Source organism: Phlebotomus papatasi, unplaced genomic scaffold, assembly GCF_024763615.1.
Source record: "Phlebotomus papatasi isolate M1 unplaced genomic scaffold, Ppap_2.1 HiC_scaffold_53, whole genome shotgun sequence".
NCBI lineage: Eukaryota > Metazoa > Arthropoda > Insecta > Diptera > Psychodidae > Phlebotomus > Phlebotomus papatasi.
The window spans coordinates 37,298-64,348 of NW_026604726.1; the positions used below are offsets into that span (position 1 = coordinate 37,298).

The 27,051-nt window shown below is 32.5% G+C and overlaps 1 protein-coding gene across 1 annotated transcript in view; it reads right to left on the reverse strand.

The window, feature by feature from the left end:
* Window positions 1-387: 387 nt before the first annotated feature.
* LOC129809255 (prolyl 4-hydroxylase subunit alpha-1-like) overlaps window positions 388-27,051 on the reverse strand; it is a 34,260-nt gene continuing 7,596 nt past the window's right edge. The window contains exons 2-9 of the mRNA XM_055859068.1: window positions 22,733-22,944; window positions 18,458-18,609; window positions 18,058-18,396; window positions 12,835-13,004; window positions 12,480-12,740; window positions 6,228-6,452; window positions 5,927-6,158; window positions 388-829 (exon numbers count right to left, since the gene is read on the reverse strand). Coding sequence (XP_055715043.1) covers window positions 747-829; window positions 5,927-6,158; window positions 6,228-6,452; window positions 12,480-12,740; window positions 12,835-13,004; window positions 18,058-18,396; window positions 18,458-18,609; window positions 22,733-22,929 — 1,659 coding nt within the window. The 5' untranslated portion in view covers window positions 22,930-22,944 and the 3' untranslated portion in view covers window positions 388-746. The remainder of the gene's footprint in view (window positions 830-5,926; window positions 6,159-6,227; window positions 6,453-12,479; window positions 12,741-12,834; window positions 13,005-18,057; window positions 18,397-18,457; window positions 18,610-22,732; window positions 22,945-27,051) is intronic.

A 27,051-nucleotide genomic window follows, 5' to 3' on the forward strand; every position in this document is an offset into this window, starting at 1 on the left:
TCTTGTGGGTAACAACATCAAGAAGTACTGTTTTCAGTTTGTAAGAGAATAGAAAAGTGCTGAATATTTCATGGAACACGCAAGAAACTTCTAAACTTGCACAGGAAAACCACATTCAATCGATACGTTCGAAAGAGTTGATGGATTCAAAAGTGGTAATGGGAAAATGATGCAGGGAAAGAAGTTTCATTTTCACAAGCTGCCACAAAAAAATGGTTTGAAAGCAAACTGAAAAAGAGCTTTTTAAATCAATAACGAAGTGAATTGTAAGATTTTTCTCCTATACAGACTCTACATGTAATTTAATACCAATCTAAAATGAATTTGCCAACAAAAAAAGGATTTTACAACTCTCACTGGGTCAACAGTAAAGTAAAACACCAAAAATTCAGCAAATTTGTTTTATTACAAAAGAAAACACATTTTTTTGTACATTTAGACATTGTTCGAGAAGATATATAATTTATGAAATCGCCCAATTTTCACGCTGAAATTGCAAAAGTTAGTCCGATTTTGACGCTAATTCGAATTTCGAGGAATTTCCTCTGGTACAGGAAAGACTGGATAAAATAGATTCATATGACTAAACTTTTTGGTAAAATTGATTTAGCGAGTCACTGTTCATTCTCTCCTATTATTAGATTTCGCGCCTATTTTTTTTTTCCACACATCTTCTAAAAGGATATTTACACTTCATCCTAAAACCAGTCGAAAATAGAATTGGCGATGTGGGGGTGTTGGAACATTTAATACATCGGTGGATGATCTGGTTGGAGTTTGCAGGGTCGGAGGAATTCCTGTCCTCTCTCATGGAGCCATTTGTTACACACTGCGTATTTTGAGGAGGTGTCGAGCAAGAAGAGAGAAAGAAAAAGAACCACATTATGCTAATAGAATTCATAAGTGAGGGGATGATAACTCAGCAAGGAAAATGGATTCCTTCTCGAGGGGTATTCTATTGAAAATCAGTTTTGAACAGAGGGTGAAAAACTTCAACAACACGTAATAAAAGATTTCTCAGACAGCATATACAGTAAAGCTTTTGAATATTGTACATGTTGCTAAAAGAAATCAATAGTGAGTTTAAATTATTTGCATATCGATTCTGTCTCTAGCCTTCTACGGACGACAAGGTATCCCCGGTGTCAGAATCACAGTCAGAATCAGAGAAAATGGTCATTTATAAAACGCTATAAGATCTCAACACTTAAAGGGTTTAATTTCAGGAAATTATAATGCTTCAATTTTAAGCTGTAAAGCCAAGGGTATGGAAAGTGCTCCGTTGGCTGTGATAGAGACCGGAAATCACCACTGATTACTCTCATATTCATGTGTTGATCAACCCTAATTCCAAAAATGACCAACCATCAATATTGGGTTCAACTGACCCTCCGGCCATTTGCACGTAATATCCTAGGTTTAGAAAGAGATATCTCCAAAAATTAGTATATTTTTAATACACATTAACTTTTTCTTACGTATCTTTTTGTATATTGTGACAAATTTTCATCCAAACTAAGGTTTTTATTTCGATTCATCTAAGCCCTATTAGGGTAGTGTGATATATTTCGGTACACGGTACATTTCAGAACCAAATGCATCATAAAAATATCGTTTAAAATCATATATTTTTTTTGTTTTCTTTTTATTTTTTAAAGTTTTTGTGACTTGTTTAGTTCTTTATGAACCAAATTACCATTAAACTTTTGAATTTCTTTGTGCAAATTTACAGTGTAAAATACACGTAAAAATTGAAAGGGTCAATGTCAGAGCCAGAACGATCTGAAAGGTACCACTTTTACTATTACTCTATATTTTATGCTATTTAATATATGAAAAAAATGCTTTTATCAATAATTCTCGCTAAAATAAAGAATATAAATTAAACAAGGGGGAGATATTAGGGTCGGAAGTGGTGTACAGCTGAAAATGAAGTGCTTGGAAATCTTTGGAAGTGGCAGTGTCTGAAAATAAAGTCTTCTTTGTTTAATTCCAAATTTTGCACACTAGACGCTAATTTTGGCTCAGATTTTTAATTCGAGCGGCAGTATTATTTGAAAAAAAGTTTGTTGGCATTTTACAAGTTCGGTTATGATAATGAAATGACTGGGAAACCTAGACAGATATTGTAGTGAGTCTACCGCCACGCTGGACAACGGGCTTGAACCTTCGGAAACTGTAAGGAGATGTAGGGAAGCATGAAAGAGCTTGTCTTGGGATTATCGGCCTCTAGGACATGTTCGAAGTACACCATGACCTGTGGCCAGTCCAGGTAAACTGGTAAGCTGGGATGGGTTCCCTAATGGTCCCCACCTTTAGAAGCCAATATTGAGAAAGGAATTGACTGAGTTGTCGGATTTGATGATATAGTAAATACTAAATTAATGCTCTTATTGATGATATAAAAATTAAGAAATCCCATTTCTTGATTTTGGTGGTTGCGATGCTGGTCCGAACTTTAAGTGACGAAAAAGAGTTGTTTAGATTGGTCGATACCTAACTGCGAAAAACCTTATGCCAATCTGGTGGATCGGTTAAGTGTTGCACTATTATACGGACTTCAGACCTAAGGCTTAGCTATATGGCTTAACTTCTCTAACTTCCTATATAACAAGATTTTTCATAAAATTTTGACTTAGAGTTGTATTATAAAACCCAAATTATCTATCAGATTCTAAAGAAGCAAATTAATTGGTCGTTTTTAAGATTTTGAGATCTTCTAGAACTGAGCTAAACCTTAGGTCTGAAGCCGGACTTAAGGTTAGAACGTTTAGCTGGAGCCTTGTATCGAAAGACAGATATTTGATCTCTGATTGATGAACGATTTGCAAATTAGTATTGGTGGTGCAACTAGAATTAGACCAATAATTTCTTCTAAGAAGTAAATATAACTCGGCTCACAAGAAAGAATAAAATCCAAAATACAAGATATTATGCAGTGGTAGCGATTTCCCTCCTGATAGATACGTTTGTGATAAAGAACTTTTCTGGATCGATTTGTGACAGATACTGGTGAGAAATGATCTAATACAACAGCGGAAAAGGTCTTGAAAAAAATAGCCATGATGCAAATTTTATTATTTGGGCTTGCAATGGAAAATTCTCCAGAACTTAGAATATCTTTCAGGACCCTTCACACTATCATTTGCTTCAATCTCTATAAAATAATTTGCGGTACCAAAAAATATGGACCTCTTGAAAGTTGTCTCTCCAGAAAGACTCTCCAAGACAGTTTCAATAAATTAGAAACAACATTTTTTTTTAGAGACTCTCACTTCCAAAAGTAGCTCCACTGGTGTCCTAGAAAGTCCATAGAAAGAAATTCTGCTGGTCATAAAAGACAGATATAATATTGAAATATTGTTTTCCTAATTAGATTTTTTATAATTATTAAATAAATTATTGATTCTTAAGTATAAGAAGTGCATGAGAGTGCAAGAAATGCTGGAAGTATTGCAAAATTTTCGGGAGTCTTCCGAAATGCTGGAAGTGTAGAGGACTCTTCCATATAAATTGTGGAAGTACTGGAAGTGGTGCACATATATTCACCCTAATATCTCCCCCTTGAAATTAAATACATTTTACAACATTTTCGTTTTAATATTATTTAGTCTAGGACTGTGCCATTAAGCTGCAATGGACTATATTCCAGAATGAACCAGAAGTATTTCGAACTTTCTGGATCCCGTTTTAACGCTGAAGTATCATACCATGCACTCACAACATTTTCAAAATTCAATAAAACCAGTTAAACTAAAAATTTGGAGTTTAACTTTTCAGGGAATAAATACTCTACCTACAATTACTTATTAACAGTTAAAAAATTAAAATATTTCGCACTCGCGTGTCTGATTTTTTTGTTTTATTTTAAATAAAAATGTTTTTAATTAACAAGAATAAAGCTTTAAATCATATTTAACAAATGTACTATTTATGATTTTTTTTGTTTTCTTTTAATTTTTCAAAAAAAATTTTTTTTTTTGAAAAATAAAAAAAAAATCCGGTTAAATAAGTTAACATATTAACGCGTGTCAAATGATCTCAAAGTTTTATTTTTGTCAATAAAATCCATTTTTATTTGAAAAATCAAAAAAACATGTTTCTCAAAAGCGCGAGTTCGAAAAATTTTGATTTTTTGATTGTTTATAAGTATTGTGGAATAGTACAATCTATTCCCTGAAAAATTTAACTCCAAATTCTGAGTTTAACTGGTTTTATTTAATTTTAAAAAAGTTGTAAAATTTTAATAATTTATAAAACGTTAAACGGAAAAATGAACACTCGATTCTTCAGGGAATGTAGTACCCAATCTTACTGATCAATAATAAAAAAATTTAAAAAAAAAAATGGGGTTTTTGAGTAGAAATTATTTTAATTTTTTTCAAAAACAATTCAAAACACCATTAAAAAAAAACTTGGGCACACAGTGCAAAATCGAGTGTATCGGTTAAAACAAAATAAAATTATCTTTCAAATAAAAACAAGAATAAGAAGAAAGTTCAACCCGTTCCCGTTCAAAATATTTGCTAAAAATCGCAATTAAGGAATTAAGCACGAGACGCATCTTTGACACCATGTATCTCCGGTCGGGAATTTTTTGGGCCAAAAGAACAATAGGGGTATATTATTTTATCATGTATTCTAACACATGTAAAATTCAAAAACATCTGATACCACGAAAAAGCGATTTTAAATTTTTTCGGTCGTATTAAGATGGATTGGCCCATATAGAAAATGCCCAACCCTCCCATATTATTTTCTGAAATTTTTATAATAAACAGCGGAACAGTCCAAAGCCTCCGTAAAGAATATTTTTTTAGAATTATCTAAAAGAATTATTACAGGAGGCGTGGTCTATTTTTTTTTCTTAAACTGCAACTTATAGGCACTTATATTACAATAGAAGAGATAATTCGACCTGAAAACTTCACAGGTTTCAATATATTGCAATTTTAATTCTTAATTTTTGTAATATTGGTTTCGGACTGGAGTCTTATGCCCTAGACACACTTATGGCTCAAGTCGAGAGATGACTTGACGTAATTAAGATTACATTTCCAATAGTGTATGATTAAGGGCAAAATCACATTGACAATAAAATGCTCGCCGTAGCCTCATCGTATTTCGTTAATTTACGCATTTTCATTGCAATTCTTACGCAAATTCTCAATTACCGTATTACCTTATCTCATACTCGGTGGCACTAGGTGAAAATAATATACGAAAATTGAAGAAATAAAACGGAAATTTGATAAACGGTGAGCAAAAAAAACTGTAAGAGAAATATTTCGTGCAGTCTTTTTTGCTCACCGTTTATTGAATTTTCGTTTTATTTCTTCAATTTTCTTATATTATTTTCACCTAGTGCCACCGAGTATGAGATAAGGTAATAGGGTAATCGAGAATTTTCATAAGAATTGCAATAAAAATGCGTAAATTAATGAAATACGGTGAGCATTTTACTGTCAATGTGATTCTGCCCTAATGCGTCTTTCGGATTAATTAGTGTGAAACTGATAGGAAGTTTAGACAAATCATTATTTTGATTGTAATTACGTTAAGCAATCTCTCGTCTTAAGTCGTAAGTACGTCTAGGGTATTAGCGAGGTTCTGGACTGTTTAAAAATCCTAAATAATCCCAAATATAACTACAAAAAAATCAAAAGAGATATCGAATAGACATTAAAGAATTAAAAAGCTGTGGCTAAACCTTTGGTCTGAAGTCTGTATAAGTGTATTTATAAGGATTTGTGCAATCTACTTAAAAAGTCAAACTGAAAGCAAAGGAATAAAGAAGTAAAAAATTATTGGATAAATTAACGATTAAAAGTGGAAAAAAATGTTACTTATACCGTGATCGTGATAACTTAATTGTCCTTAGAGGCTTAAAATTCTTAATTTTAAAATATTTGACTTGGTAACTCACCCCACTTAGTTCCCGCCAAAACAGGACAAGCAGCATGACGGGTCTGGTAATCACCTTCGCCAGATGTAAAGAGATTAAACCAGAAGGCCGCAGTTCCCTTCTTGGGCCACAGAGCTGTCCTAATTGATGGGAAAACCGTTGCCCCTCCTTGGGAGACATCGCTCATATAAAATAATACTGTTGCAATGCGATTTCCCGTACCCAGGCTCTTAAATGCGTTTGTCTCTTCCTTCTGCAAGCATCCAAAGATGCCCATTATCCAAGAGTGACGTGATGTAACCAACACTGGCTTTATACTCACCCGAGCAAAGTCAAAGTGTGGCTCATAGTGACCCCCAATGCCATAATTTACGACCTGCAGCTCTTCGGCTGTCTCCACGCTCAATCCGCTCATGTCAGCAACTCTTCGCCCAATGCGCTTCACAAATTCATGATCCTCGTCTTTAAGCCACGCTGATTTGCTAATCCGATAGTGAGCAATCTCCAATTCACCTGTCTTTTGATTTTGAACTGTAGCTCGGCGAAACTGAAATTGAATATCATATAAATTTTTTCTATTAAGAAATCTCATATTCAACTTCACATTTCACAATTTTCCCTTCCAAAATTGCACACCATTCATCTCAAAAATAGCATATAAAATCCAATATCTTATTTATTTGATATACAAAAGGCAGTGGAGAAGAGATATGTTCCCGAAGAATTCTACATTTCCAAGACTTTGTCAAACATTATAAAACATTCATGGTACAAAACACATTTATTATTAAAATTTAGAAACAATATTGAAAATGTAAGCTTCCCTGCAATCGATCTTTGTGTATTCAAAAGATATAAGTTGTGCAGAAATATATTCAACAACTACGTGAATTTGTAATGTGATTTAATAAAACTGAATAACTTTTATTAAGATAATTGAAGACGACAAGCAGAGGGTAGCTGGACCCTCACAAAAACTTTTCCAAAAGGTTACTATTGAACCTAAAATAGGATTAAAGAGCTACAGATGACAGATAAATCCAAAAGAAAGGCATAAAACATAAATTTACTGTTTACCCTTTAAGTGTTTCAATTTTAGGACAAATTGAATCATTTTATGCATAAATAATTCATGATGATAAACATTACGCAAACACGGTAAATAATTCTGCAAAATCTTGGAAGAGAATGCATAAAGTCAAAGTTTTTTTTTGCTTTAAATAAATTTATGCAGCGATATGAAACTTTGCGCAATTTATTAGTCATTTTTCAAAAACTTTTCATGCCAAATTTATTCAAACTTTATCCAACTGAAACAGGTTATGGAAACTACTAAGAACTATTTTCACTTTCAAGTCATACCATAAAGAAATGGGGGGCAGTTTCAGGCATAAAAATTGGAATAAATATACAAAATCGATTTAAAGAAATAAATTAACCGAGCCTGGCATGAAACCCAGATCGATAATTTTACAAAGTGTTTTTCAGTTTGATATTTACTTGGTCATAAACGATTTGAACTAATCCATATGGGGAAAGCTCTACAACAAATAGGAAATAGAAAATTTAAAAATTCGATATATTGGAAGATAAAAGAAGTCAATTCTTAATTCTTTTTCACCATAAATAACCTTCACAAATCTCCTTAACCCTTTAACGACGAGACACTTTTTACGGACCGAAAATCAACAATAAAAATTTCACCGATAAATAAAATCAATGAAACGTCTTACATCTGACTTTGGAAAATCCAACATTCGGTGTAATTTTCACCTCTACGAGCGATAGGGACAGAAATAGCCTAAAAATTTAAGTAATTTTTCTGACAATACCAATGAATAATAATTTTCATTCTAATGAAAAATATTACGTTTGAGTATTGTAGTTTCTTTATCCAAAACTATTTTGCTTAAAAAAAATTGGAAGTATAAAAAATAATTAAAATAATTTTTCAATATGAGAATTTCAAAATTCGTCATTTTTAAGCTTAAAAATTTGCTATATATAGCAAATAGCTGTAGACTTGCAAAAAATATCCTAGATTCATTCAATCTTCTATTTTGCAATTACGTACAAACATAAGGAAAAAATAACTTTAGGTAGTCATGAAAAATTATTTTCTTTATGGGACACCGGTGTTCCAATCGTCCTTAAAGGGTTAAATATGTAAAATTTTCATTAATTTAAGCAAGGAATATGAAAATATTTTCCTTACAGGATAATTCAATGTAGACCAACTTTATATCCAAAAATATCAGCGTAAGTACAGTGTTTATTGGTGTTTATAAGAATAAGATCCTTTAAAAATAAACTTTTAGAATTTTATGAGGGTTTTTCCTCTTGAAATTTTCTATCAAAAACATTGCTCAAGGATAAAAATCTGCACTAAATCATGTTTAATGGGCCTATTTGGTCTCGAGTTCGCATTTTCACGTGTCACGCTGTTTGTTCGTTCGTCCGTCTGTAGTCTGTATGTTTCCACCTTTACATGTTAAACGGTTAGAGATAGAGACTTTAGACTTACGCGGACCCCCCCCCCCTATAAGTAGGCCTTCGCATAATTAAGCAATTATGCATAATTAGCATAATTAACATGTCCCTTATTTTCCCCCTGTCCCCTACTTCCCCTCCAAAACCATATTTTTTTCATTTCCGGATAGAGATGTTGCTCAGACAGACATTTCGCTTATATACGAAAATACCGGTAAATCATTTCTAATAACAATTTTTCAACATCAAAGTTTAATAAGGCTCTAGAAATCGCATTTCTCAACAGAATGGTATTATGTTTGTCTCATTGGAAAGGTCTTAGAATTTCTAGCTAGCCTGAACCGATTCCAATCGGTTTTGAACCTCTAATGAACTACTTATGAAGTGATCAGTAATTTTTGTCTGCAGATCAATTCCAATACTTTTTAGCCACCTTGAGCGATCTTTTAAGTGATTTACAAATCAATTCAAATCCGTTATGAACCGATAAACGATAAATGATGCGAAAATACTTTAAAAAAAATGTAGCTACAAAGTCATGAGTTCGAGCATTTCGCAAAGCATAGACGCTTTCCCACCGCTTTTTCATCTGGATAACGGATAAACACTGAATTCTCACCAGTTATAAGAAGACAATCTCAAGTATAACTAGGGAAACTCTACAAGATTTGGACCACCTTGAAATTTCGGCCTCTTCTTTTGTTTCTCAATATTGAATTAAAAATATTGCATTTCAAACTTAAGAGATTGGTTGCCTACACTATAAGAATTTTAACCACAATAACCCTATTTATGTTTAGTAGATCATCAATTTTTATCAGAAGACTTTCAGTAAACCAAATTGGCAATTTATTAGTCTGGAAATTATTATTTAAAAAAAATCGAAACCGATAAAATCGTCGAAGGGGTTACTTAAGATCGAACATTTGTGTCCATATTTCGTTTATTCCATCGGATTCCCATATGTGATTCTAATGATTCTAAATGTGTCATTCTCTTAATAATTCAATTCGGTATTCTGTGATTCTAAATTATGTCATTCTGTGATTCTGTTAATCGCCGATATCTTCGAATTTATCGAATTTCAGATATTGCTAAATACGATCAAGGTAATTTTTGAACAAGAGCTACAATGTCGCTATGGAACAGGTCTAGAAAATATCTAGCTAGAAAGCTTTCCACATCAAGCCTCAAAATAGTCAAAATAGGATCAGAATTCAAATTTTGAAAGAAAGTTTTTAAACTCTAGAAACAGCACTATCGGTTCATTTTTGACCAAAATTTACCCGCCATTTTCTTCAACGAAAAGCCCTAATTAAATTCTTGATTTTAACATGTAAAAAATATTCTTTTAACAGAATTTCCACTCGAATTTTTTTTATGGAGTGTTTTCGCTTTTGAAAATAAGTTGATTATCATAAAAAAACGATTTGAAAATAAATTTATTGTGAACTTCTAACAGAAAGATTGTCTAAATTTTCTTAAGAAATTGAAAAAAAAACGGAAGGTGCTTTTAATCACTTTTCCTTAAAACATAAAAGCTAATATTTTTTTGTAAATCATTTAAGTTTGATTATGTGCTATCTTGACTCCTTAAAATCATCAAAATCGGATTAAAATAAGATTGGTTCTGATTTTCGAGCATATAAAGTTTAAAAGCTTTTTTGGTCTCTAAGAACATCGTTTTGGGATCCTCAAACTTAAAATGCAATTTCCAGGAACAAAAGACTAGTCTATCCATGAAAACGCTTGTCCTTTTATTGATTTTTAATTATGCTCAAAGTCATAATAATTAAGCTTATTTTTACAAATTTTTGAGGAAAATTTTGTTCTTTGCGTTCAAAAAAAACGATTTCTTTTGGGGATAGTTCTCCAATTTGGCCCCCTCTTGCTGAAAGCCTGGCTGCATCCTTGACTCTAAATAGAGCCCCTCATCAATCCTAAATACTGGGCAACTCAATCTATATAAAATATTGAACATAGGACAAAATGTAGCGCCTCACAATTCACAATTTTGTTCTTCACTGAGAAAAAAAAGAGGCTACGATTAACTTTTTTTCGTCATAACTTTAACACTTTTCAGGTGTAAAAATATATCAACATTTTTTCATGTTAATTTTACGCCTTTTGAGGGTAAAATCAACATGAAAAAAGGGTAATATTCACATCGATGATCACGAATCAATTATAACGGATCAATACTGCAGAGTAAAATTAACATTTCCGGAATGTTATTTTAACTTTTTCGTATTTCTCTCAGTGTTGGTATACCAGGGGTCCCCTAAACCGTATTTGCTTACTGGGTCTTTTACCTTGTATCTGCCATGGGACAAATCGTATTTCTTTTCGAATGAGACATATTCCATGATTGTTGTTTTAGTTGAAAATGTCCAATCTTCTTTGGAAAATAAAAAAAAAACAACAATCCGTAGAAATCTGTAATTACCATGGCGGAATATTCAGTTAGAATGATTCCCTGATTTCATTTGATCCCACTGATTCTCAAAAGAATATCATTTCAGATTCTATTAGAATCTTACGAGTGATTCCGTGGATTCTATGAATTTGAACGAAAAAATGTGTCAGTATTCCAAATTTGAGTAACCCTTCCCAAAACGAATTTCTGCTCAATCTTTCACAACCAGTATAGCTTAGATTTTATTGAGTGCTTTCAAGGTCTAGTCGGTCTAGCCAATCGCATTAAGATTTTTAATACTTTAACCCTTTAAGGACGATTGGGTCACCGGTGACCCAAAAATGAAATTTTTCCTAAGGTCATCTAAAGTTGTGTATTGCTCTAAAAAGTCATAAAAAGTGATTTTTTCGGACCCCCGATTTTTGAACCTCTCGTCCTTAAAGGGTTAAGATCAAAACAAATAAGATTGCATTAAATTTTGGTGTACGATTAGTTAAATCGAAGCTAAGCACGAAAACGTACTCCCTGTATTGAATAACAAATGTGTTTTGTTGAGGTTCAAAAGTGCGCTCGATTTAAGAAAAAAAGTCGGATATAAAAAGGTTTCAACACCAATCATAAAACCTCACATGAGAAAAAATCAAACAAAATCAAAAAGTATAACTCAATTTATCATAATTTAATAAATAAAGGTAAAACGTATTTTTCTAAACTGAAAAAGGAGTACGGATTCATAAAATTTAATCTTTAGATTAGGTAAATTATATCAAAATGTAATTTTCTGCTCCAAGGGGGAAACGAAAGAGTATAATTTTATTGAGATTGAAATTCTCAGGTATTGTATTACGCTGCAGAATTAGAGCAATAAAAATGCATGGAAAAACTATTAAAAAAAATCAATGAAAATCATAACAACGATAATTAATTTCAAGAAAAATTATAATTGTTTCTCTCTCATCCGTGAACTTTTGAAATTGAATCCTTCTAATGAAAATGTTTCCCATAAACTTTTGCGGAAATGAATAAATCCAATTAAAATTATGTTAGTAAATTTATTAAAACTATATCTACTTTCATCAGGGGAATAATTGTTAAAGTTGCGCGTATTTATGTTTCAAGAGTAAATTTCATTGAGTTTAATTAGTTTAGGGATATCAATTGACTACACTGCAATTGGATTATCTTTGGTTTAGCAAATTGGAAGGTTCTCTTTTGTGAATCACCAGAAATGTAGAAGAAAATGGATGAATAACTTTTGCGGAAGTTTTAAAATAAATAACTCCAGTATAGTGCTCCCAAAAAAAGACCAAGAAAAAGAGGCATGGATAACCAACTTAAATAACAAATATTGAAGATTGCGTTTGAATGCAAAAAGTTTTAAACTTTGACTGTTAGAGCATGAACATGGAAAACAAGATGATAAGAAATTTAAATTTAAGCTGCAGATGTTTCGTGGAATAACTTTTCAATTAGATTGTAGAAAGAGAAGTTGAATATACTTGAGGATTATAGAGAAGTTTATACTGAAAGTTAATTTTCTCGCGTGAAATACGATGAAATCAGAGATCAAAGTATGAGATGATTCTATAGGGAAGGGACTTATGAATACGTGTTAATGGCCTTTTTTTTAGTCGGTGACCATGCAAAGTAAACTGAATGAAGACTCACCCTCGGTTTAGACAGCTTCTTCACAACTTCAATTTCCTCATCAGACATGACATCATGGTAAATGACGATGTAGGGCGTCAGACTGGCTTCCTCCAATTTCAGTGGAGCAATTTTCAGGAAAGGACTGTTATTCGTTGCATAGCGACACCTCAGTGGTGCCAATTCCAAAGGTGATGGTTTAATATCACCCCGGCAGAGCATTTCATAGAGCCGCCTCTCCGGAAGATCAAATTTCGACGGATCACTTACACTGCGAACTTGCTATTTGAAGGCAAAATGTCACGGAAATTTTATGCAAAACCACTCATTGAGGCAATTTTCTTCGGCATTGAGCTTCATTCCGTTTTGTACTTACCTCAAAATCCATGTCGAGATCTTTAGAACCATCATCACCACGAAGTTTGCGATCCATTTTCTGCAATGCCAGCTCCTTCTCATAGTACTGCTTATTGCCAATTGCCCTCTCGTGGTCTGGTTTCAGCTCCAGCAATTCATTCGTCATAGTGAGGGCTGAGTCAACGTTACCTGTTGAAAAAGACATCGCACTTGAGGAAATGTAATGGCACTGCTTTATTTTCTTCGATCTTCCATTTTTTTTTTACAAATCCGGAAAGAATTTTTTTTAGCTTTATATGACATATAGTAGCGGAAGGTAGGGCTACACTGAGCAGGTGCTATATTAAAAACGTTATTTTTTCGCATATTTCTATAGAAACTTGGACCTAGTTATAACTTAGTTATTTAGAGCCTTAATTATTTTATTTATCTAAATTACATTACGTTAGAGTTCAGCTCCAATTAAGAATACGCAAAAATAGGGTAAAGAGTGGAAAGCAAGACAGTTTGGAAAGTGGGACCAAGCAGTGTGGAATGTGAGACACCTCCCTAAAAACTTGATAATAAATCAATTATATATTTCAATTGTCGATAAAAAGATTATTAAACCTAATATTGTGATTCTTTGAGAAGTTAAAAATGCAAAAGTATTTATTAAACAATCAAAGAGTGACTTGCAAGAAGAATTTAAAAAATGTATTGCATGAGTGATATTCATAACCTTCAGACGGTAGTTGTCATTTTCTCTGTTTCTTATGGAGGTTGCTAGGAAAATATCAAAGTGATTTGTTTGATTTTTCGGTATAATTTTTGAAATATTAAAGTCAAAAAGGAGAGAAAAGTGATTTAATTTCGTGTTGCATTCAAAACAAGTTTTATGAAATCTTGGACAAGTTGATTTTGTGAATGAATTTGGTGGTTTTGTGCAGTGAAATCATGTCAACAAGGAAGAGAAGGATCTTTAAGTACCCGGGGAAATAGTTGCAACAGCAGTTAGTAGCTGATAAGGAGAAAATCTCCTGGAGAAAGGCTGCCAAGACTTCCAGATTCCGAAGACCACTTTTTCTGACAAAGTGGTTAGTAAAAATCGCAAAAACACCTTGAGAAAAACAAAGAGGAGCCTTTACAGAGCTCCCAAAGGAAGTGCAAAAGGACCTGGCCGGATTGGGAATTGAAATTGGGTTGGTCGGTGGCGCGTGTGTGTTCCATCACTGTGATCCGATACTGATTTGATCTGATTTGATTTTCTGACCTTCGTTTGTTGTTCTCTTTTTGGGTTTGTTTTATCTTATTTTGTTTTATTTTGTCGGACACGTTAGAGTACTTCATTTACGGTCTTGGTTTCTATGTGTGTTGTGATATCTTGCTGCATTCTTATGGCCAACAGCTAGTATAGCTAGGCCTCTATTCTTATCATTGACTTAGGCACTCATGGACAAACTCAGGATTCAATACAAAAATGTAAAAGTGTAAACCTGACAATATACAACCTGTGAAGGGGTTTTCCATCGTTTTCACCCTGGAGGTTGGTAACCAACACTAAGACGTCGATGGCCGCAAGGTATGAAAGGTTGAACAAGGCCAAATATTGTCAATGATAATGGAAAAATAAATACAATACAATACAATACAAATGTGATAAAAAGTTTCATCCGCTTTAAAGCTATAACTGATGGACAGCGCGAGGCGTCTGTGAAATTTACAGAACCTGTTTTTGGTTGGACGTCCATGAAGTTCTTGGTAATTAGGATTCCTTAAGTGTTACCCGGATATAAATCAGGGATTAGCATAACCATCCAATATGCAAGTATACGCAGAAAACCCCCAACAATTGATTTTCTACATATTTCGAATAATATTTTGTCATTAATATCACTATGTCCATCTTTCTAAAAGTTTTTGTCTCACTTTCCAAAATTTTGTCCAGCTTTTCAAAATGTGTTGTTTTCTAATTTGATTGAATATTCTAATTAATTGGTTGAAAATTCTAGTAAAAACTGTGAAGATTCTGTTAGAATATTTCACAAGCAATCTCATGATGCAAAGAAAATGAAATTAATAAAATTATTCGGCTTAAAAATGCATCTGAAATTGAACTTTTTCTTAAGTGTCTCCCTTTCCGCAATTCACCCTAGCGTATTTAATGTAGCCCCAGCTCAATATAGCCTCACCTCCCCTTAGCAGAAAGCTGATAAGAGAAAAAACCTGTTTTCTGTGTTTTGATTTTTCCTGATTAATTCGCTACGATATTCCGAGAATTGTCCTCCTCATCCAGATTAATACTGTTTCATTTTTTTTCCATACAAGGATTTGGTAAACAGTCAGTTTTTCCACAATTACTTAAAATTAGCATTACCTAAAATAAAGTACTTTCTCTTTGATATAACATGAACAATCTTAATTGCCATCAAGCCACCTTGAAACCTGATTAACCAACTGCAAACCATTGATTTCTACAAAGCTGATGCACCTTGTACATTTAACACTTTAGAATAAATTTCCATTTTTTATAAATCCATTTTAACAAATTGCTTAATTACTTTACGAAAACTTTTCCAATTTGCATAATGCGCTAACACTTTAAATTGAAATGGATTTCAAGATAAGAAAAATTTTCCAGATTGGCGATCATCACTAGAGAGTATTCAATAAACTCAAGCAAGTCCTATTGATATAAAAGTGTTACATAATAAGCGACTTGAACTTATAAAATTCTACTGCTTATTTATGTACCGGACTTCACAAATTTTCCGAATATCCTGCAAGATCACAATAATGTTAAGCCAATAATCTATGAACAAATCTTAATTTTATTTAAAACTCTTCATATAAAAGCTACTTAAAAACGGTTTAGATTTGTCTTGGTTGGCAAAACCTTGTCTGTTTATCCATCAGAGTTTGCACCACTAGAACTATCTTCCACCATTATGCTAGAGACAATCAATGAAGAGGTCGAACTGGTGCAATCAATTCTCGCTAAACATCTGTCTCATTACTCTTCGTTGATAAAAAATCATAGAATTATTGCCTACACGAAATTACTGGGTTTGAGGAATTACACAATTTTGCGACTTACTCTCTAAAAATTCTCGTAAATTGTTTCGATGCAAAAAACAGTTTAATGATATAAAATAAATAGCCTTGTTCACGCGGTCGGCAAAGTTTTTTCACTTCGTCATATTTTTTGATACTCGTGATATCACAAACGGTATAAAAGATTATGCACAAATTCATAATTAAGTTTTTCAAAATATTTTAGAAGTAATAAAAACGATTTTAAAATGAAAACTCTGTAGCAGGAACTGCGGCACCTTTATATTGGGGCAACTTTGAAATTGGGCTTTTTTCTTCCATTTCTAAAAGGAACTAAGCCTTATCAACATACGATTAAGCTTCGCAATTGGTTTGAGGAGCTAAATCATATCATAATAAGGTCCAGATTCATTTAACCCTTTAAGGACGAGACATTTTTTACGGACCGAAAATCAACAATAATGTAAAAAAAAAAACAATAATAAATTAAATCTTAAATTTTTGATGCACAAAAATAGTAAAATGTTCTTAGAAACGACAAAATAAGGACATATTAAGGATTATGATATGTTACATAGTGTTAAAGGTAATTACTGATTGATTAAGTTTACGTTTTTTACAGTCCTAAAAAGAATACCTTATGTATCTTATTGTCCAAAAATGTACATTCCTTTAATGTCCAATTACGGTAAGATGAAGTATTTATTGATTTTTTTGCAATTTGGCAACTTTTGGTGGTACCTATGAGATGATCTGACTAATGATAAACAACTTCAAAATTAAATTAGGGTAAATGTCCTAATTCAAAACCAGACGCTTTAACCTTGACAGAAGATTCAACACATTAAGTATATAGTTTTTCTGAAAAGAATTACATAAGTTTGCTCCTTGACTCTTCTAGAATGTTACTGTTTAGTGAAAATTCTTTAGGTATAATATGAAAACTTCTTAAATGCAAGAAAAATACGCGAGCGTAAAATGTTTCTGTTGGAAACAAATTAATCCAAATGGAGACAAGGGAAAGTTTCTAATTAGAGACAAACAGTGTAAGTGAAAACGCGACGAAAGGCTTCTAAAACCTTGTTGAGTTGCTCTTGAGTGCAGGATTTGTTCTTATTCCTGGTCTTTTCTCCTTTCCCATCTAAAACAATAAAAAAATCTCTCCAAAAAAAAATCATATTTCCGGGGTTTCTAATTGAAGCATTTGCAGACACTTCAGAAAAACCCTTTTTGTTCACGAAATAGGTAATTATTTCATTTGAAAACTTCACGTACCGTTAACAATAAAGATTGGCACTTAATTTAACTAAAAATAGCCAGAAACGTGACATTAAATGTTAAACAAAACGAATAAACAACAGTCACCTCATTGTATTTTTCATTGGAAAACATGGTCGATCTACGAAGAATTCAATGGTGAAAAGGTACACTTTTAATTTTTCAGAGAAATTAACAAATTAAAATTTATGAATATGAATGAATTTTCGCTTTATTTGGAGTAAAATTAACTAAATAATGAAACTGATGTATAGAAAATATATAAATATAATAATTTAGTACTGTATTTATCGTGAAAACAATTATGTTTCCATTTGGAGTAGCGAAAAAGTTCCATTTGGAGCAGGTTTTGAATTAGCTTAGTTTACCCTATAAACTCGATAGATTTTAATAGAAACTCAACACTTAACTCTACTTGTGGGTTGGTTATCATTCTGCTGTTGTTCACAATCTATTTTCGGCTAAGAAATCAGCGCAAAATTTGTTCAAAATCTTTCAGAAATAATACAATTTAATATCGTACCGAAATAATAATCGATTAAATTAATATACATTGTTGATAATCTGTTTAAACTGGGTCGTATTTTTTACGGACTTCCAAGAAACTTGGCAAGACCTTTCAAATAAATAAATAAATGAATTTCTTATTATGTTTTTAGCGACGATTTAACAGTTTACATCATTATTAAATAATTCAAAATAAGTTTGCCCTTATACTTGCATAAGTGCGATATGAAGAAGTCACTTCGGCAATGCAATTTTCAGGCAATCTCTCACGTTTTACACCTCGCGAGACAATCACGGCATTCACATGTCTCACATCATTTAATTTAACACAAAAAGTCTGCACGATTGTCATCCAATCGGGCATAATTTTAAAGTGCCAAAATCGTGAAAGAGTTTATTCTTTTTTTTGCCCAAAGAGCCTCACCTTGTTTGTACGTGGAGAAGGCCAAGTACTCCAAAATGTCAGCCTTTGTGGTCGTTGTGCCGTTTTCACTCCTCAGCAGACGATCCATGGCTTCTCGCATCCACAGGACCGTGTGATAGAAGTCTCCATTGATGTAGGATTGACGACCTAGTTCGAAGCAATCACCAACGGACATTTCCGTTGCATACTGAATCCCATTCAGTTCTCCACGAGCTACACTGGCCGTGTCCAATTTGTAAGTATCCTGAAGTCTCATGAGGGCTACAGCTGCTCCATTGAGATCTTCATCTGTTGGGAACTTGAGGACATTCCTGTAGTTTGTCACATTCTCTAGGTAGACTAGGGAAAAGCAAAAACATTATTAAAAATTTATCATAATTGCAATTGTTGACGAACTTACTTGATCCCACATCAAATAGCATCACATTCTCAACCTCCTTCCAGTCAGTCGTGAGTCTCTTGGTGAGCAGAAATGCATTTATCGGATTAGTGAGATATCCGGCAATATCTGCAGCCGCTTCGTTGTGCTCACTTTGGTATTCTGCTGCTTTCCTGTTGAGATAAGGGAAAGTGTTTTAATATTCAAGGGATTTAACGGATTTAACTCATTTAACTAGTTTGTCATAATTTTTACATTAAATAATTTGACTCAGTTTTTAAAACGGTATTTCAATTTAATTTAAATTCAAATATCAAATCTTAGGGAATACATAATAATGAAATTATTATAATATTTATAGCATTTAGTAATATTAAGTTAAACAACGCAACGGCTGACTTTCAGTACTTGATGTTCTCTGGGATAGGGGAATGTAGGCAGCCTTTGCACATTTTAGATGCTATACCTTAAAAGTATTTTCGTATCATTTACCGATTCTCAACCGATTTGAACCGATTCATAAATCATTTAAAAGATCCTCCAAAATTGTTTTAAAATTAAATAGAATTGATTTTCGGATAAAAATTAGTTATCGGCTTAGTTCATTACCGGTTTAAAACCGATTGGAACCGATTCAGTTTTATAGAAAATTCCAAGACCTTTCCAACGAGCCCAAACATGATACCACTCGCTTGATAAATTCGCTCTCTAGTGTCTATTTAACCTTTAAACTTGAAAAACCGTTACTAGGAATGATTCAACGGTATTTTCGTATATAGACGAAATGTTCACCCGACAGGTCATATGGTTAAATTAAATTAAATTATTTCACTTTTAATAGTTTAATTGTCCGTGATACTTCATATTTTCCTAAGAGGCAAAAAAAAAATGGTGTTTCAAATGTTTATCACAGGTAGCAGCCCTACTAAAGTACAAAATTTTAAGGACTTCAAGTAAAGCAAGTGAAAAATAAAAAGAATATTACAATTTTGAGCCTTCATCTAAAAATACATGTTTTTCAAAAATATTGATTTTGGCAAACTTATTTCACATAAAAATTACATTAGCGTGTGTTTAAGATAATTGGATCCAGTTGACAAGGATTCATTGCAAATTGTAAAAATTCTTGAAAATTATTTAATAATTTTTGAATAAAAAATATAGCCAAACGGGTAAAATGTTGCAAAAATCCCTAGTGAATGATATTTCCACTAATTTGCTCTATCAATTTCATCTCCAGGTCGCCTTTTCTGCTTTTTCTAAATCAGCAAAAACAAAACAGTTTTCTTTCCAAAACCTTTGGAAAATTGCTTGAAAAGCACACTTTTTCGAAGATACAGAAAAATTTTCTGATACAAACTTGTACTTGAATAAATACCTTATTAAAATTTGTCGACTGAACATTTTATTTTTTGTTAATAAAACGGGGCCCCGGTCAAAATGCCCGAAAGCCAAAATCCCGAATTGCACAAAATCCTAAAAGCCAAAATCCCGAAATCTTAAGTGTCAGAGCTACTTTCACTTCTTTTTCTATGCTTGGAAAATTATTCTACACATTATCCTCCATATAGGGTAAGTGTGCCAAATTTCGGCATAGTTGCATGCAAGCGTCAAAGTCTCAAGTTTGAAATGTAATATCTTTAATAGAAATTGATTTTTTTCATTCCTTCTGCTTTAGGAGTGTTGCTTAGAACCTTGTAGACAGTTTATCGTCTTTATTTACTTTAAAATCGTTCTTAATACATTTTAAAATGAATAAAAATGTAGACATAGCTTTGGTGCCCTATTTCAGCCACCTTCATTCTCATAGTTCCTTGCCCTTCGGGAATTCTTTCAATATCTTTTTCACGTCATCTCGTTTGTCAAAGCTACATTTTTTGTTATTCTTTTGCATTGTACAATCTCTAGAGTATGTAAAAACTAAAAAATCATGGAAATTCGAGGAACAAAAAAGGTGGCCGGAACTGCAAGCTGGCCGGAATTTGGCACACTTACCCTAACTTCATCCCTTTTAAGATTTTGAACATGCGGGATTTTGGCTATCGGGATTCTGGCGTTGGATATTTTGGCTTTCGGGATTTTATCTGACTCCGCATAAAACGCTATCAAATATTATAAATAATTTTATATACAGTGGCAATTAGATAAATAGGACGCCTTCAGCGATTTTCCTATTTTGATGTTTTATGATACAATATCAATCTTTATACCTGATCATGCTTTATTTTTTTAGAAAATATAATGCCTATTATAAATAAAAATGATAATTATTTAATATTTGTATCTGCTAGAACCATGTGTTTTTGTCATTTTATGAGTTTAGGTATAATTCCTGCGTTCAATTTAAATAGCACACTTTCATTTTCTCTGAAAATATTACCTGAAATTTACTTTTATTATAAAATTCATTATATTTCTGTATTTTTGATCATATATAGGCATTAATACAACAAATTTTCAGAAAATAAAGTTATGAGCACTAAAAAAAAGTCATGTAAATAGAGCCTTTGGTGCAGATTTACACGCTTTACGTAAAAGAGTTTAAGATTACTAAGAATTTTTTTGAAAAATTATATTGTTCAAGGAAGATAACTATCCATTCAATAATGTTTTATGATCAAACTTACAAATCACGCAAAAACTCGAAAATTTCGAGAAAGAATAACGATTTCTAAAGAAGATTCTGCCATTGTTTTTATAATAAAACTGAATTTATTTGCCGCCGTTCCGAAAATAAAGGAATAAATTGAACAAAATTTGAAGAAGTAACTCAAGTGAGCATTACTAATACTCAATCATGTAAAAATACTCAGTTTAGACGCGTTTCCAGACGTACAGGTTGAAACGAAACCGTACCTGTTGTATAATTTTTGTTAAAGAGCATATGCAGAAGGACCTGTAGTTCTGGAATAATATTCTTTGAACAGATGTATTCCTTTTTAATATCACAGGATATGACATATCAAAATATTAGATGCCCCAAAAGTCAAGAATTTTGTCCTTGATACATAATTAAGAACGTAAAACTTAGCGGTGGTAATTTTATAGTATGAGGTTACTTTTTGCGAAGTGGAGTATGGTCTGTATATGAAATATTAGGTAATATTAACCAATTTATTTACAAGGATATCTTTGGACAAGACATGTACTTTAATATCAAAAAGAATTTGTTTTTGGTTTTTAAATTTTAACCAAGCTAATGATCCCAAACACACTGCCAAGAGTTTTTAAAACTGGTTCAATCAGGACAAAATTGATCTTCTGGAATGGTCAGGACGGTGTAATAAGGACCTCAATCCTGTTGAATTTAAAGGAATAGATTGACCACAAGATAAATCTATCGAATGTGACTAATTTGGAATAGTTTTAAGTACATATTCACATTACATGAAATACAATCACATTAGAATAGTGTCAAATCCTGATTTCCTTAATGATCCTTCGTTGTCAAACGCTCATTTTTTCCAAAAGTTACTTAACTAAATATCAATTGATCCAAATTTAATTCGTAAGTTGTAGAAATCGAAAACTATCATTTCTTATACGGTGTGCTATTTATATTGTCCCCTTAATATGTGCCATTTCAGAATTTTTTGATCGTAATAAATTTCTTGATAGAACTTTTAGGTTTTTTCTTCATATTCAAAATGTATTGTTATACAAGTTCATTTATTATTATTACTTAAAATATTTAAAAGCATAATTTTTCAAAAAACAAAGCATATATTACAGTATCCGAAAGTGTGCTATTTATCTTGTCGCCACTGTATGTGAAATATTTTTTGCACCAATAGAATTTCCACAAAAAGAAGAGTTTCCAATTAATAACTTTTGGAAAAAGAATATAAAAGCCTATTTCTTTTCAAGATACATTAAAATGGCTTTTGGAAAAATTATAGAACGCCTATTCCTATAAAAATATTCTGCTTTTAAATCATTTATTTCTTTGGTAAGTTAAAAAATAAAATAATTGTAAAATAATTATTAATAAAAACATTGTTCCACGTTTGAGTGAAATTTTTTATGGTTCAAAAACAATTATACGACTAACAATTATTAATTTTCCGAAATTCAATTCGATTTTTTAAATTAATTAACAATTTAATTTAATTATTTAAAAATTTAATTTAATTTAATTATTAATTTAATCGCCAATACCGATATTGAGTCCTTTTGTAACCCCCCCACCTCCCCCCATCAAAACAAATAAATAATTTTTCATGTTATACGTTCAGAACCTTACTAAATCAAATTTATTTAAATATACCTTGAAGTGTACTTATCAATAGATCTTACTTTTTCAGGAACTGCAACTTCTCCTCCTGGGCCCTAATGTATTCCTCCAAGTTCGTTATGAGAACAGCTTCCGTCTCCAGCAGTTCTTCCATCTCCACAAGGGCTGTAAAGACTTCCGGACGGGCGACATTTATCAGCAGCACCAAGAAGACGATAATGGTGCCGCGAAGAGATTTCGTGAACTGTGAGACCATCATTGTAACAATTGATATCTGAAAGGGAATAGCACGTTTCTATAAGTTATGTTACGTTGAGAAATATCACCACAATTGCCACAGTTCATCGCACAGTGACTCTCAATATAACTTTTCTGTGCAATATTCGATGGTTATCGAGGCATTGTCACACCTCTTTCCGCCTTTAAATAACTTTTACGTCATATCCAGTTGGTCAGGGTTTTAACAGAATGCAAAAAGGAATTTTATGAGAAATTTATTGAAGAGTTCGAGAGACTTTTTGTGCTAAATGATTTTGTTCAATGAGAGAATTTCTATTTTTTTCCAACTTAATGCTAATTTGAATTTGCTTAACAATCAGGAAGTTTTCAAAGCACGGCAATAAATCTTGCTGATGTGCCTGCCATGGGATGAAAGTAAATTTCACGTCTCATCATGCAGCATACACCTCAAAGTAATACCTCTAACTTCAAACTCTTTTGCGATAATTGAAATTGAAACTTTACGTGCATCAGTGGCAACAAAAACACTTCCATGGTGAATAATGTTAAAATTAATTGAATTTACTTGAAGTTTCAATTAGATTTTTATTCTAATCACCCATTGAAAGGGGGAAGGCCCTTTGTAATCATCTAATGCAAATTTCAATTGTAAGGCTCGTCTATGTAAAAAGAGAGCTGGTGCATATTTCCGCCCAATTTATTCGCCAGGAACAATGTAACAATGCATATGATGATTCTTTTTTTTTTGTATGTAGACTTTTGGCGAGTGGCGATTACCAAATTCTAGATGAAATTTATTTGTGCGAAATAAACTGTCCAAATCATTTTCCTCCCAGCAATATTGCAAAAGTCCAAAAAAAAAGACCAAAGAGGAAAACCATTCGCTGCGTTGGAAACATTTTTTGGAATCTCTGTTGCAAGACCCTTTCCATTGTTGAGAGATTCAGTTGGAAGGCAGCTGTTGAGCGCAGTTTTCGGGCATGATGATACTCACGAAAGACTTTGTGCCAAAGAGGTAAAAGGAAGATAAATGCCAATTTTCTGACATACCCACTGATTTCGCATTCCCTCATCACTTTAATCGGGCACAATCACCAGAATCTCTCATTGAGAAGCTGAAGAATGGAAATTTTAATTGGTGTCGAAAGAAGAGTTTTTCTACACCTATACTGCAGTGCAACATTGTATGGCACTTAAATACAATGATGAAATCACTATTTGCTAAAATACGCTAATGTTTATTCAGTATTTTTTTGGGGGATTCTTACATCAAGAGACCAATGTCTCTTCAATGTCTAACTGTTTCGCACAAAAAACATGTTTTAAACGTCCAATTTTTAAAGTTCCTAGAAATGAAGACGCGAAAAATAATCGGAAAATTCCCAATTAGAGCTCCATTTATGTGCTATTAACTCAAGTTTTAAACAGGAGATGTTCTATGGTGTAATACAACTATCACAAAACTTTTTTTTTTAAATAATATTCTGACATTAGTGAAAAATAATCGTTATAATTCTTATTTTGTTCTTTTTCCCATTTCTTATATGGTTTAGAGGCCAAGCAGTGTGGGATAGAGTCTCAATGCCTTAAAAGGCCCCTATTATTCGATCTTAATTTTTACGCGAACCTTCTGCTTTCCCTCAAAATATCGTCAGGTAGATCAGTAATTTCTTTTAAATCTGCATTTGTTGCAAACGACTATGCAGCAATGCATTATTTATAAATTATCGTTTAGCATATAGGTATACTCCAAAAAAATACGTTGTTCCTGATTTTAAACTCTATATTTGGTGAGAAATTAAAGTCATAAAATTTTAATAAATAAATTGTACAAGTAGCTGTTTTTGCTATTTTTTCAAATCAGTTCCCATTATTTCTTTTAGTTTTTGGCGTTAGGTCAAAATCCCTGAAAGCCAAAATCTCGAGAGCCAGAATATCTAAAAGTCAAAATTCCGAAAACCAAAATCCTTGAACGCCAAAATCTAGAAGTCACTGTCTAAGAATTCGGTGTTTAGCTAGTCCTACGAGTGAAACCGCGTTTCTTGGTAGCAAGGAGAAATTTTCTGTATTATGCTAAATTATTCAATCGGTGGCAGCCAAAATCCCGAAAGCCAAAATCCCGAATGGGCCAAAATCCCGAAAAGGCCAAAATCCCGAAAGCCAAAATCCCGAAAGCCAAAATCCCGAGAGCCAAAATCCTGAACGGGAAAATCCCGAAAGCCAAAATCCCGAATTTTTAAAATCCTGAAAGGGATGAAATTATTTGGAGGAAAATGTTTAGAATAATTTCCTAAGACACAGAAGATTTTCCTTTGCCTCCAGCAAGCGCGGGTACAATCATGGGAGTAGCTGTGACACTTTTAAGAATTCGGGATTTTAGCTTTCGGGATTTTGGGCCATTGGGGATTTCGGCTTTCGGGATTTTAGCGTTCGGGATTTTGGCTTTCGGGATTTTGGCTTCAGAATTTTGACCGGGACCCAATTATACAAGTAGCACACAAGGCAGTTTTTGATATTTTTTCAAATCAGTTCCCATTATTTCTTTTCGTTTTTGGCGTTAGGTCAATCGTAATCGTATTTCACCGTATTATAAATTCATAATTCGAATTTTGACCATTCAAGATTTTTAAATTTACAATTTTGAAAATTATTCATCACCGATGAAAAATTTGACAGTATTTTCCACAAATCGTGTCTTTAAATTCTACTCTTTTAGTATCTATACTATCTTGAAATTTAGAATTTACTATCCTACAGATATTACGTTCTAATTGTCCGATGTTAAATTCTACTATCCTTCCTTAGATTTAATCTCAAGTTTCTTCTAGATTCTAATATCCGTATAGTAAATTTTACTAGCCGGATATTGGATATTGGAATTTAACTCGAAGCCAGTAAAATTTACCGGAGGATAGTAATTTAGGTTGAAATCACTGTCCAAGTCAATAGAATTTTCATGACACAATAAGATGCACGACCACATCATAAAGACCCCGTGCCTATGCCCAAAATCTCAGCGTATCCGCCAATATTGGAAAAACATGTTCAAGCATTACATCAACCAGGAATATCAAACAGAAAAGGCATCAAGCCCCCAAACAATGGTCACAAATTAGAAAAAAAAAATAGAAAAAGAATTCCAGAGTTATGCATTTGAATACTAATCCTACCGACCGTTTTTGGTCGTCTTCTCTAACGCGCTCGGCGAAATAACAGACCGCGGTAAGTAGGATACTCAATAAATATTTCTTGGAAAAGAGGAAAAACTTAGAATTCAAACATTTAAAAAAAATATTGTTATGCATATTTTAAGAAATTCATAAAGTTTGATAGCGACATTGCACCGTTTAAATATGTGTTAATTTTAAAAAGTTTAAAAACCGGTTAATTTTACTGATCTTGGTAGGTTTAGTGTTAATATCCGGCTAGGAAAACCTGCTAACCGGATAATAGAAACTAGGAGAGATTTGAGATTAAATCTAAATAGGTAGTAGAATTTACTACACAGCTATTAGAATTTACTATTCATGGGATCCATGAGACAGTAAATTCTAAAGACGAGCACCTATATTCTATAATTCTTGACTTTCCAATCTTATATCCCATTTGCCGGGTGACTTTTTACTATCCGGCTATTAAAATTTATGTATGGAAGATGGTAAATTTTGTCATACTAGATTTCTTGATTTCTAATCATAATTTTCCAAAATTTAGATTTTTTTTAAGTTTTTAGAAAAATAAAATCGCAATATTTGCCCGTTTTTCCGACTGCCTATTATCGATCTAGAATCTAAACCGTAAGAGATATTGCTTTCCAATCTTCGGTGACTCCTTTTCTGGAAGTCCAGAAGACCAAATAAATGTTTCCTCTATACGGGCTTCAGACCTAAGACTTAGCCATATGGCTTAGCTGCTCTAATTTCTTATTATTCACGATTTTTTGGAAAAATCTACCGGAGTATTGGATTATTAAAGATAAATGACCTATTAGGCTATCAAAAAGGAGTCAAATTGATCGTTATTTAAGATTTTGAGACCTTTAGGCTAATAACCTAGACACACTTACGACTTAAGCCGAAGGACGACTAAGTGTAAAATTATGGAAATATAGTTTAATTTTAATCATTATTTCAAATATAAT